Source organism: Rhincodon typus, chromosome 14 (assembly GCF_021869965.1).
Source record: "Rhincodon typus isolate 14 chromosome 14, sRhiTyp1.1, whole genome shotgun sequence".
Lineage (NCBI taxonomy): Eukaryota > Metazoa > Chordata > Chondrichthyes > Orectolobiformes > Rhincodontidae > Rhincodon > Rhincodon typus.
This window is the reverse complement of record NC_063345.1, coordinates 46,627,755-46,640,539: the sequence shown is the minus strand read 5'-3', so window position 1 is coordinate 46,640,539 and position 12,785 is coordinate 46,627,755. Positions and strand designations below refer to the sequence as shown.

At 40.5% G+C, this 12,785-nt stretch overlaps 1 protein-coding gene across 4 annotated transcripts; it reads right to left on the bottom strand.

Annotated features, from left to right (window-relative positions):
- Positions 1–427: 427 nt before the first annotated feature.
- Positions 428–11,831, bottom strand: LOC125484819. 4 transcript variants are annotated; one of them, XM_048605117.1, is made up of 7 exons: positions 10,721–11,831; positions 6,413–6,481; positions 6,218–6,283; positions 5,378–5,404; positions 4,768–4,824; positions 2,850–3,000; positions 428–755 (listed from the first exon to the last, which is right to left on the bottom strand). In XM_048605117.1, exons 1-7 carry the CDS (start codon positions 11,043–11,045, stop codon positions 728–730), a joined length of 723 nt encoding a protein of 240 aa, XP_048461074.1. In that variant the 5' UTR covers positions 11,046–11,831; the 3' UTR covers positions 428–727. The 4 variants fall into 4 exon arrangements, with proteins under 4 accessions (XP_048461074.1, XP_048461075.1, XP_048461077.1 ...); XM_048605118.1 differs by lacking the exon at positions 4,768–4,824; XM_048605120.1 differs by lacking the exons at positions 4,768–4,824; positions 5,378–5,404.
- Positions 11,832–12,785: the final 954 nt, after the last annotated feature.

Genomic DNA, 12,785 nt, shown 5'->3' with positions numbered 1-12,785 from the left:
TGGACAATTGAGGGTGATATGCAAGTGCAGTTAAGGAGATAGGCGTGGGGCTGAAGGTGGAGGGAACTGAGGGGCTATAAAAACTGATGTGCATTGTTTTTTTTTGTTTTGAGGCACTCATCTATAGAGCAGCATCACTTGATAAAAGGGTAGCGCTTCGAAAGCTCGTGATTTCAAATAAACCTGTTCGACTATAACCTGGTATTGTGGGATGTTTAACCTCATCTTTAGAGACAGACCTCAGAGCCAGGATGCATCAGAATTGACCTGCCTCTGCCTCTAACATTAAAACAGGGCAAGCTCCTTCAAGATGAAGACAGGATTGCAGGGTCAGAACACTTCCTGGCTCCTGATACTTGTCTTAACCATGAAAATCTAGCCCATGATGTTTGATTGTGAAAATGCTAAAAATAAAAGTAATAAATCATTTCCAAAATAATTTTTTATTGAATGACAGATTTTCATGCACATTTATTTTGTCCTTTTATAAAATTCACAGAAGTTCTGATCTTCTTCAGCACGTTGGATTACTTCTTTGCTAGAAACGAGATGTGCTGCAAGTTTCCCCGAATACCAGAGAAGCTATTTAGTCAGTGTCACCTAGCTGAAGCTACATGTCATTTTAGACACTTACAATAGATAAAGGGAATCCCTATTTACATTTGCAAGTTTAGGAGTGATACATTTGACAACTCTCAAGTGATAATTAACAGATGAAGATTTCTGCTCATCGATGGGGAACATCACAATAAAATCTGCAAAAAAAAAGTTTTTTTAAAGGAACTGAGCAAGTTAAATAATGAGTCAAAATTAAATTGTTACAGATGTTAACTTAATGAATTTCACAATTATAATTGGGTCAAGATGCATGATAGAACAGATACAAATGCTTTGTCATGGGTAGTGGAAATAATTACCAGTGTGCAACAACAGTCCTAATCTCTTCCCAGCTGTGCAAATTTGAAGATATGCACAAGAAGTGTTCAGAACTTGTCAAGATTTTAGGATTAAAGTTTTAAAAGGTCCACATAGCTATCCTCATCTTCACAAACTGAGCAGCTGGAGAGAGGTGGGCAAGGAGTGGGGAATGAATAATGGCTGCTCGCGGGCATCACACCAACTCCATAAGAGAGTGGTCAATGGGCCAAACTCCATTGAGCTTGGTAAGGATGTCCCCTTGGCATTACATAGGTGGCAGAGATTGGGCACAACACAAGCTTCATATAGGGTCAGCATTCCCTTGGCATTACAAGGGTGGAACAGTAGGGGGCAAAGCTGCGAGGGATAGTTGTTGGTCACCTGCCCAGATGGAAGGCCCAGCTGGTGATAGGGGCATAACTGTCAGATATTGGTCTCGTGGTGTCAAGAAACAACACTGTCCTTAGAAAGGGAAGACCTCTGACCATTAGGAGGGCTTGGAAGAGGAAAGAAGGGCAAGAAAGCAATGGACACCAAACTCCTGACACAGTATGTACTGCCAAAAATGAAGCTTGCTGGAGATGACTAAGTCACGGTGCAACAGGAGACTGCATATCTCCAGACATATGGTCACAGACAACTGTTCCTTCATTGTTGAAGACCCTGTATCTTGCAGCACTGATCACCTTGCCCTGACAGTGGCTCTCAAATCACTGTGGCCTTGAATGACTTCACTTCTGAATAGTTCCAACAATCAGCTGTGGACATTATTGGCATTTGCTCCTAACTTTTGCATTAGGACTGAGCCCTGCAACTGTCACTGGCAATTCCAGTCCTGGCTCCTTCAGAAATGCGGAGCGCATGTGAAATCCAACTATTGCCTCATAGTCAGGGCAAGTCAAACCATGCCCCCTTTTCCACAGCACATTAAGTTTAAATGTCCCAAGGCTATACATGTACGATTGCTCATTATTCTATTACTGGTATTACTTTGATCAGTGTGAATACCCACTTCACTAGCCCTTGCCCCCTGAAGTGATAACCTTTCCACCACCACTCCATTACCCCCCTTAACAGAGTTCTCCTCCCTCCCTCATGCCACAAAATTGCTTCACCCATCCATTGTCTCACCCCCAACAACGTGATTCTTCAGACATTTACCTAAATTGGCTCCCAATCTAGCACTTAACCAATGCCTCAATTTAAAACTCTCAGCCTGGCTTTCTTCTGGGGCCTTATCCCTCCTTAGCCCTGCAACATTCTCTGGGCCTAGGACTCTTTGAAATATCTGTAACCACTTGACCAACCTCAATTTCAGCTGCTCCATCATTGGAAGCCATGCTTTCAGCTCCAGAGATAGTACGAAGTGCTGATACTGGAGTCCGAGATAACACAGTGCAGAGCTGGAGGAACACAGCAGGCCAGGCAGCATCAGAGGAGCAGGAAAGCTGACATTTCGGGTTGGGACCTTTCTTTCTTTCAGAAATGCTTGCTTTCTTCAGAAGTGCTTTCAGCTCCCCTGTACTTAACATCTGGATTCCTTTTAAGATGCTTTTTAAAACCTGTTGCTTTGATCAAAATTTTCAGCCACTTTCCCTATATCTCCTACTTCGCCTAGATGTGACATTTTGATTTATAATTGTCCTGTGAAACACTTTGGAACATTTGTTACATTAAGGAAGCTTATAAGTACAAGTTTCCTTGAGGTGGCTGTCCTCAAATAAGTCTTTATCCACACTGGAAGTGATCTACTAAGGCACAAACATTCCCCTTGTTATATTCCCATCTTATGTATTCTGATAAGCACATTTGCTGTTACCCTAGAGGTGTAACTTAACATAGCAATGTCACTGGAGATCAAATATCATATAACTAAATAAAATATCTTACACTCAACAGGTTAAACTATAAAAGGATAACATATTACTTACGTGATAAAGCAGAGAAAACCAACAATAGCAACAGCAACAGGAATAGAGTACAGTACTGATCGAGGCATTGGAATTTTGGAGGATTGAGAAAGCATGTCCAATTTGATTTTTCCAACTTTAAAACGTATTCCTCGTTTTGTTCTGCGGTATTCTATAAAAATCAGAGGGAATTACACAGACGCTCAGCTATTACATTCAAGAACAAAAGGACTGTCATACATTGAAATAAAACACTTCTGCCTTGTAACAAGTTTAAATATGTCTGTCACCCCTGGCAACCTCAATCCATGTAAGATTTTTTATTTTTGAATATTGGGTAAAACTGATGGGAATCACGCCTGGCACAAGTCATCAATGTCAATCATCTTTTCAGGCTGCAGAAGTTCCTTAGCTCTAGGACCAAACATCTTCAGCTGCTTCATCAATGACTTTCTCTGTATGATATGGTTCAAAGTTGCATGTGTGCTGAAGACAGTTCCATTCAAAACTCTTCAGGTACTAAGCAGTTCATGTATGCATGCAGCAACACCTGGACAACATTCGGGCTTGGGCTGGTAGGTAGCCAGCGTCTTTCTCACTACTTTCCACTGTCCCTTACCATTCAAAGGCATTGCCATTGCTGATTTCTTACCAACAAAATCCCTTGAGTTAGCAAAGATCAAGAATTTAACCAAACTAAGCAAATAAATATTAGTTTCAAAAGCAGGGGTTTGAAATTGGCTATTCTGCAGTGTCATTCACCTCCTGATTACCCAAAATTTTGTTTCATCTACAAGGCACATTTTAAGCATGCAAGAACGCTCTCCACTTGCCTGGATGAAAATGCTCTAACAATACTCAATAAAATGTGACACAATCCAGGACAACAAAACCTATTTGACTGGCATAATTTAAAGCAACTCAAACTGTTCTGTCTCTCCACCACTGGCTGCAGTTTGTACCAACCAATGTATAAGATGCACTGCAAGAATTTACTACGACTTTACCATCCCATTGAAACTTGCAACCTCTACCACTGGTGTATGAGAACACCAGCATCTCATAACATGTTGATTTGGAAATATGTTACCAGTCCTTCATTATGACTACATCAAAATCCTGGAACGCCCTCCCAAACAATACTGTGGCTGCATTTATATCACAGACTGCAGCTGCACAAGTTAGCTCATCATCACCTTCTCAGAGGTATTTAGGGATGCAACACAATTAAGTGATGCCTGGACACCGTGAATGAATAAAAAATGTTTTTCACCTCTTATTGATCAAATGTCAAAGTTAGGAAACCTCACTTGTACAAATGTGTAATCTAGGTTAGTTTCCAAAATAATTCTGACTAAAAAAAAATGTACTGATACACCTTGAATAAACTTAATAGGTGATATGAGTTTCACTCATTATATGAGTCATTCTGAACACATACTAGAGGGGCCCCATGCAGTAACATCAAATAATAAAATATCAGTAAACATCGTGTCCTGCAGGAGCATGACCATTTTTCAACTAAAGTTTCCTGTTAAAAATTTACATACCAGATTTTTTGATAATGTAATGCTTATCTAAAATTCTTATTTGTTTACAAACCAACACACAAAGGAATTGGAACAGTGAAGATGGGAGAATGTGTAAGCAGTGATTGGTTTCTGCCTCACTCAAAGAAAGTATCTGCAGATTCCTTTGACACAACTTACTCAGCTTCTAGCATTGAGCTACAAGATGTCATTGGCCAAATGCTAGGGAACATACTACCTACTAAGGAGTAGTGCTGGTTACAAATCCAATAGACAGGAGAGATTAATAAAACATTTAGCTACATAATGTTCTATGTTCTATAAAAGGAATGGTAAAGTTAGAGCTTACAGGTTCCAGCTCAATTAAATGTTTTGCACTATGCTTAAAGTATCTCTTTGAACAGACTTACTTCCAGATAGACATGCTACATTTCTTGTCTTACAGGTGCCACAGTGAACTAAACGTACTGTAAGAGTGCAAAATGAGTTTTAGCAAATGGCTGCTTTCATACATGTTGGAGATTCAACAGTGCTCTAAAGATCTCTATTTTTACCTTTCAAACATTTATAAGCTTTTGTAAAAGATTTATTGTATGTTACAAATAATCAAAATGCATTTCTGCTGCTAATTGCAAACTTAAAAGTATTTTGTTCCATTCTGCAAAGGGTTCGACGGTTACCCTTGGTTCTGGCTGGGTTGTGATGAGAAAGGGTTTGGTTGAATGAGCATGGTTAAGGGGAGATTGGATAGGTTAATATGAAAGAAGGTTCTGATTTTAAAAAAAACTTATTTCTAAAGTATTCCTCACGTACTGATAGCACATGCTAGGATGATTTCAGACAGCTTATAGTAGGTTAGTTTGTTGAAGTGATCCTGGCTACAAAGAGACTTAAAGTTTAGTCATATAAAAGGTCAAAGAGGTCAGGCTAGGTTTTGGTTAGATTACACTATGTTAGTTAGGTTAGGGTAATGAGAGAGGGATTTAGATAGTTACAAATGAACATATTCTGGTTACTTACTATAATTTGAATAATTACACCGTTGATCTAAAATAGAAAAAGAAGTAGTGAATTGAAAGAAAATGTCAGTATTATTTGTATTCAAACCAATGCAGCAAATGCTTCACCATGTTTATGAGGGAATGTTATTATGATTTTTGGTAATTAGAATCAGTATTTTTTTTGTCAGTTTTATTCCATCTTCTAAGTTTTCCTAGTTTTGGCCTATTTGAGACATTGTCCTGTGATTTTTTTCCTCAGGGCTTCTGTCAGTGCTCTAGCGTAACCAGTGCTTAGTGTCAGTCTGTGATGTCTTCTCATTTCCTAAGCAGAAACAATTAACTTCTATTCAACATCTTCTTCCTGATAGCAGCTTTTGCTTATGTTAGGAAAATGATGAGACCTGATTAGGTTAGAATGGAAGGATGTTTTGGTTAGTTTAGGATGCTTGAAATAGGTTCAGCCCAGAGAATGAAAGCAGACCAGGCTTTGATTGAGTTAGCTCTGTGTGGATATTGAATGCAAAGCCAAGTCATGTCACATTTCATTCTTAATTTCTTTTACTGATAAATTATAGCTCATGTATAGTCTGCATGGCAGTCAAGCCACTCCCAAATCATTTGGTTTGGAACCTTGTAGTCGGCTAGCAGCACAAACAAACTCTCCACCCAATATTATTCCCATTTCCTCTGTAGGAAGATAATTGCCTGCTTAGTAGAACTCAGGAAGTGGCTGAAACTTTATTTCACTTCACTCACTGAATATTTGTGGTCTAACAAGATTAAACTGCTCCAATAAATCACTCTACAGTTTATAAGATAACTTAGTTTCTTATAAAACAATAAGAACTGAAGAACAGACCTGGTAGAACAGGTGCCTGAATGAGCTGTGCATACTGCCTCACCACAGCTGTGATGGTGGTCATCTCTGCAGGTGACATTTATCAAAATGAAAATTAACATGCAAAAAAATTAACAGCTTAAAAAAAAGGTAAAAATAAACATGTTATCAAATGATATTTTCCTAAAAGGTAGAAATACAAAACTAAGAACTTACTTTTGTTCTCAAAATTATTTTTCAGAAAGTTATGTATTTCATTTCTTATGGAGGTAAGAACATTTGCAGCTGGAACAAAAACAAGTGGAAAGAAATACAGAGCTATTCAACAAGCACAGCAGCAAATTATTAAACAGATTGCTAATACTTCTAACAATAGACTGGTCAGTACGGGACAATCATTAGCAACAGGATATACGAAAGAAGTTACAATCATTTGATGTTGATTTTGGCTGTAGACTATGTAGGCTGTAAGGGTCAAATTTTTGATCTTTGATCTTTGGCTAAGTCATTACGTCTTAGCCAGAGTGACTATAGTTAGCGACAGTAGTACTGGCTTATCCTTTGAAAGCTAAGGATAAGGGCTGTTGTGGCACAGTGGTAGAGTCCCTGCCTCTGAGCCAGGAGACCTGGGTTCAAGTGCCACCTGCGCCAAGGGTGTGTAATAACATCTCTGCACAGATTGATTAGAAAGTGTCCACAATATTGACACAGGCAAGGACTAGATTAGAAGCAACTCTGATGGATTTGCAATGGATATCTGGTGACAACCATGCCTGAGCTATTTCAGTGACGTAGCTTGGTGCCATGGAAGTATGATCATCTAGGCATGCTCGATGGTGGCATAGCGTTATCGAAATGAAAAATCTTCGCTTTTCCAACATCATAATTTTTCACTTTCACAAACGTCAAATGAATACAAATATCCCTAGAGTGTTAAATCCCATCTGATTTGTGTGAGCAATTCTGAGAATTAAAGAAGTAAAAAAAAAAGAAAAATAAGAACTAAAAGCAGAGATAGGCCATTTGGACCCGTGAGCCTGCTCTGCCAATGAAGAAGGTCATGCCTTAGAGGTTACTATCGAAATAAAGTGTTGAGTCCAAAGACACTAACTCTGGTTAGGATTCACATATAGGTTTTTTTGCAATTAAAAACTTTGCCATAGTGATTGGCTTATCTCCTAGTTATAGGAAGTATTGTTCAACTAACAATAACAAATAATAAATAATGTGACCAGATCCCAACACACGCTCTGATATCAGAGTCCCCTCTGCAGGCACCATTTATCAAAATGGAAATAGAACATAGAACACAGAACATAGAACATTACAGTGCAGTACAGGCCCTTCGGCCCTCGATGTTGCGCCGACCTGTGAAACCATTCTGAAGCCCATCTAACCTAAACTATTCCATTATCATCCATATGCTTATCCAATGACCATTTAAATGCCCTTAAAGTTGGCGAGTCTACTATTTTTGCAGGCAGGGCATTCCACGCCCTTACTACTCTCCGAGTAAAGAACCTACCTCTGACATCTGTCCTATATCTATCACTCCTCAATTTAAAGCTATGTCCCCTCGTGCTAGCCATCACCATCCGAGGAAAAAGGCTCCCACTGTCCACCCTATCTAATTCTCTGATCATCTTGTATGTCTCTATCAAGTCACCTCTTAACCTTCTTCTCTCTAATGAAAACAGCCTCAAGACCCTGAGCCTTTCCTCATAAGATCTTCCCTCCATACCAGGCAACATCCTGGTAAATCTCCTCTGCACCCTTTCCAATGCTTCCACATCCTTCCTATAATGCGGTGACCAGAACTGTACGCAATACTCCAAGTGCGGCCGCACCAGAGTTTTGTACAGCTGCAACATGACCTCATGGCTCCGAAACTCAATCCCTCTACCAATAAAACCTAACATACTGTACGCCTTCTTAACAACGCTATCAACCTGGGTGGCAACTTTCAGTGATCTATGCACATGGACCGAGATCTTTCTGCTCATCCACACTACCAAGAATCTTACCATTAGCCCAGTACTCTGTATTCCTGTTACTCCTTCCAAAGTGAATCACCTCACACTTTTCCGCATTAAACTCCATTTGCCACCTCTCAGCCCAGCTCTGCAGCTTATCTATGTCCCTCTGTAACCTGCAACATCCTTCCGCACTATCCACAACTCCACCGACTTTGGTGTCATCCGCAAATTTACTAACCCATCCTTCTACGCCCTCATCCAGGTCATTTATAAAAATGACGAACAACAGTGGCCCCAAAACAGATCCTTGAGGTACGCCACTAGTAACTGAACTCCAGGATGAACATTTCCCATCAACCACCACCCTCTGTCTTCTTACAGCTTGCCAATTTCTGATCCAAACCGCTAAATCACCCTCTATCCCATGCCTCCGTATTTTCTGCAATAGCCTACCATGGGGAACCTTATCAAACACTTTACTGAAATCCATATACCCCACATCAACCGCTTTACCCTCATCCACCTGGTTGGTCACCTTCTCAAGGACCTCAATAAGGTTTGTGAGGCACGACCTACCCTTCACAAAACCGTGTTGACTAATCAACTCCAGGGTACAAGTTCTGATGTAGTCAAGTCCCATTTTTCAGTCACTTCTGCGGCTTTCTTGTTTTGAACCTCAAGAATGCTCTGCCTTAAAAGAACCTGGTTCTATTCTTACAGTACAACCTTGGTTGGTGCTTACATTATGTAAAGAATATGCATTTAGCTGAGGCAACTATCTTAGGCAACTATAAACTGCATAGTCTTTGCCTCTGTAATACATACATGCTCTGTTAATACTTCAGTAAGTGTGTATAATATATCTTATCCCCTGGTGCCACTGATGCTGAGATTGGAATAGTTTATAGTACAGATGTAAAGATAAGGTTAAAATTAGCATTTTCTCCGAGTTTACTAAAATATCAAAAATCTAACTGAAAGTATGCTAGGACAGACTTTTAAAAGCATCGTAATATAATCATAGCAAATGCCCATCCCGTACTTTTTGATACAATTGTGCCCAAAAGTCAGTCGATCTCAATCTTGAACATACTCATCAACCTACAACTAAAACTGAAACAAACAGAATACCGGAGAAACTCAGCAGGTCTGGCAGTATCTCTGGAGAGAGAAACAGAGTTGATGTTCCAAGCCCTGTATGACTCTTCTTCAGAATTGTAAACATCTAAAAAGGAATTAATATGTTGTGAAGAGCAAATAATTCACAAGCAATTTCAAATTAAAGGTACTTAGCTGCAGTTGGATTAACTGAAACACAATTCAGAGTGAGGGAGAGGCTCTCATCCTGTTTATGCCATCATTCTGAAACCAATTTATAAGATGGCTAGAGTAGAATTGGAGGCCATTGTCAAATGAAATGCCTCAAACAAAAGAGGAGAAAGGATTTTTAAAAATTTTTAATAAACCAGAACACTATTCGTAAAGATTTACCTGCTAGATTGCATTTAACAGGGCCTGCGTTTTCTCCAGTAAAATAGGAGGACTCACATCAGAAGCAAGGGCATGATATGGTTTTCAGCAAACATCCCATGACGCTCCATTTGAATCAATAATTGTCCCAAGATTGGAGCAAATTGGGACTCCACCAAACTGGGCAGACAAGCATGCCAAGACTGTTACCTTTCTTGTCCACCTGCAACAAAATTGGAGTACAGGATGAGGCCCTTAAGGGTTGTTAATTGACCACCTTCGGGTTTCAACGGGAAGACTGACCATGGCCTTCCCATCTAGAACATAATTGTCAAGGTCACTTCAGGATTGGCATTATCTGCCTGGTGCCAACCTGCCCAATTATTTGCCTTTCTCGCTAGCTTCACCTCCACTTCTCGGAGAGAGAAAATCTGGGCCATGACTCTATTTCTGCCTCTAGAGATGCTTCTTCTCCTGCTGAGCATTTCCAGTACTTTCTATTGTTGTTATTTTCAACATCTGCCGAATATTGCTATTGAACCATAAATAGCAAGCCACTCCACATTCAATACTCTGCTAAATAAAAGTTATTTAAATGCACATAGATTTCACATAACTAAAAGAGCCTTCAAACCTCATAAGCACCCAATCTAATTAGTACTGGGCATAATCCTACTGCAGATAAATTTTAATTTGGTCTTCTCACAGAACATTTGGAAATAACTTAGAAACAGATGCAAAGGTTATTCTAAAATGACATGTATAAAACGATGGCATTTTATGTACAAATTTAACTGATACAACTGGTTTTGTAGTACTGATGGGATTACCATAGTTTCAAAACAACCAAATATACCTGCTTAGAGATTGTAAGAACTGCAGATGCTGGAGTCAGAGGTAACACAGTGTGGAGCTGGAGGAACACATCTCCACACTGTGTTATCCCAAATATACCTGCTCTCTAAATATACAAAAATATTTAGAATCTGAAGCACTGACACAGCATAGTAGTCCATTCACGTACCATGAAGCAGTAAATTATAAAGGAATTCCTTCAAATCATAACAACAGTACTCACATAACTCTGTAGGATTGGCCAGTTCCTTATGAATGTTCTCTGTTAACGGCAAGTTCTGTGAACCTGTGGGCAGTTTCTTCCCTTGGAGGAAAGCATTAATGAAAGTAAGTTGTCTTACGTAATTACTACCACTTGGATATAGCTGGATCTGGTAGTCAATGAGTTTCAAGGTAGGTTGAATTTTCTTTTCACATTTCAAACAATATGTCTCCACTATGGACACTGAGGATAATCCAAAAGCAGAAACCCACAGCAAAGCTAGATGGCCAATGTTAAAAGTGATCATCATCTGCAGGTGGTTTTGAGCCAGCGGATGCAACCACATTAGTGCTGTTTCCCCTTGTGGTAAGTCTAAGTGAGCTAACTTGTTCCTGCCTATTGTTTCCCTTTACCAATCTGGATCCTAGTCAAAAGGAGTTGTAAAGCTCCACGTTGTTGAATTTGATTGAAAGGCAGCCTCGGTCCTTGTCCTTTCCCACCAATACCGCGTTAACCAGCCTTGGTTTATGGCGAGTGATCGAGCATGCTCCGAACTTAGCCACGGGGCACGCGCTCCGCTGTGACGTCACAGAGATCGAAGAGCGAGCGCAGGCGGATCAAACCATTCCGATTCCAGGAGGGAGAGAGGGAAGAGATAACAAGGATAGTAGGAACTGCGAGACAACAAGGTGCAGGGCTGGATGAACACAGCAGGCCAAGCAGCATCATAGGAGCAGAGAGGCTGACGTTTCGGGCCTAGACCCTTCTTCAGAAACTCAGAGAGGGAACACGCTTTTACCCCAACATGCCATTTTCGTACTTTTTTTTGCAATTAGATCTTAATTTATTGGAGGAAAAAAACATCTTACTTGTGTTACAGCCGCACACCCCCAGGAGGTTTGCTTCAGGAAGTATGGGTTTACCATTTTTTTTCTGCCTGTTTGTCTCCCGTACGTCGGGTTTATCCCAAAATGTATCTGTAGAGCGGTGTCTGGGCAATGTTTCACGTTAGAAAGCTGGCTCGGAAGGAGAACGGTAATCACGATGTGGAGGTGCCGCTGCAGGATTTGGGGGACAAACTGAGAATGGTTTGTTCCGCCAGCGCTCGCTCTTCGCTCTCTGTGACGTCACAGCGGAGCACGTGCTGCGTGGCCGGCATCGGAGCATGCTCAATCGCTCGACATAGACCAAGGCTGGAGTTGTGGAAGGTGTTATGTTATTCCAAATAAACCTTATATTCATATTAGTATAACCTGGTGTCGTGTGACTTCTGATTTCGAGAGAAGAAGAGTTGCGTGATAAGAAAGACTGGCTCTTCGCTGCTGATACTAAACGCTGCTCAGCTACAGCCAGAGGTGGTTGAACCAACAGAAGTTTAGAGCAGCTTAACCCACACATTACATTTAGCAGACGTTCAGATTAGAAACCAATTCAGTTTCAGGGCAGCAGCCTGACTAGTTTTCATCAAATACAAGAGGCAGGACTGGACAATATGTTGGATTTGTGCACTGCCTACAAGATGTGCTGCAGAAGTTAACCAAAGATCCTCAGATAGCACCTCACAAACCCATAACCGCTCACATCTAGAAGAACAAGGGCAGCAGGTATATGGGAACACCACCACCTCCAAGTTCCCCTCGAAGCCACTCACCATCCTGACTTGGAAATATACCACCATTTCTTTGCTGTTGCTGGGTCAAAATCCTGGAATTCCCTCACTAATAGCGTTTGGGTCAACCCACAGCAGAAGGACTGCTCATTACCACCTTCTAAAGGGCAATTAAGGATGGGCAATAAATGCTGGCCAGCCACCAATGCCCACATCCCACAAATGAATAAAAAGATTGACGATGCCCATATTTTTGTTAGATGAAGCATGTTTAGCAGCACAATATATAGTGGATGGTGTTGAGTTTTAGTTTGTGCTGACTAATCCATGAATTACAACAATGGTTTAGGAAGAAGGTATGAAATAGGCAGAAAATAAATTACCTATCAATCTTGCAGTATTCCCATGATGATCCGCGTATCAGGACAAAACACTTCCTATGATCCATGTATGATATCCTGGGATCAAAAAAGCATA

Excerpts from the sequence above, each read along its gene's own strand:
- LOC125484819 (XM_048605117.1), bottom strand. The coding sequence starts at position 11,045 with ATGTGGTTGCATCCGCTGGCTCAAAACCACCTGCAGATGATGATCACT. Across the intron at positions 6,482-10,720 it reads GGCCAATCCTACAGAGTTAT|CTGCAAATGTTCTTACCTCC; the intron begins GTGAGTACTGTT and ends TTTTTGTTCCAG. Across the intron at positions 3,001-4,767 it reads TGTAGCATGTCTATCTGGAA|AATACCGCAGAACAAAACGA; the intron begins GTAAGTCTGTTC and ends TGATTTTTATAG.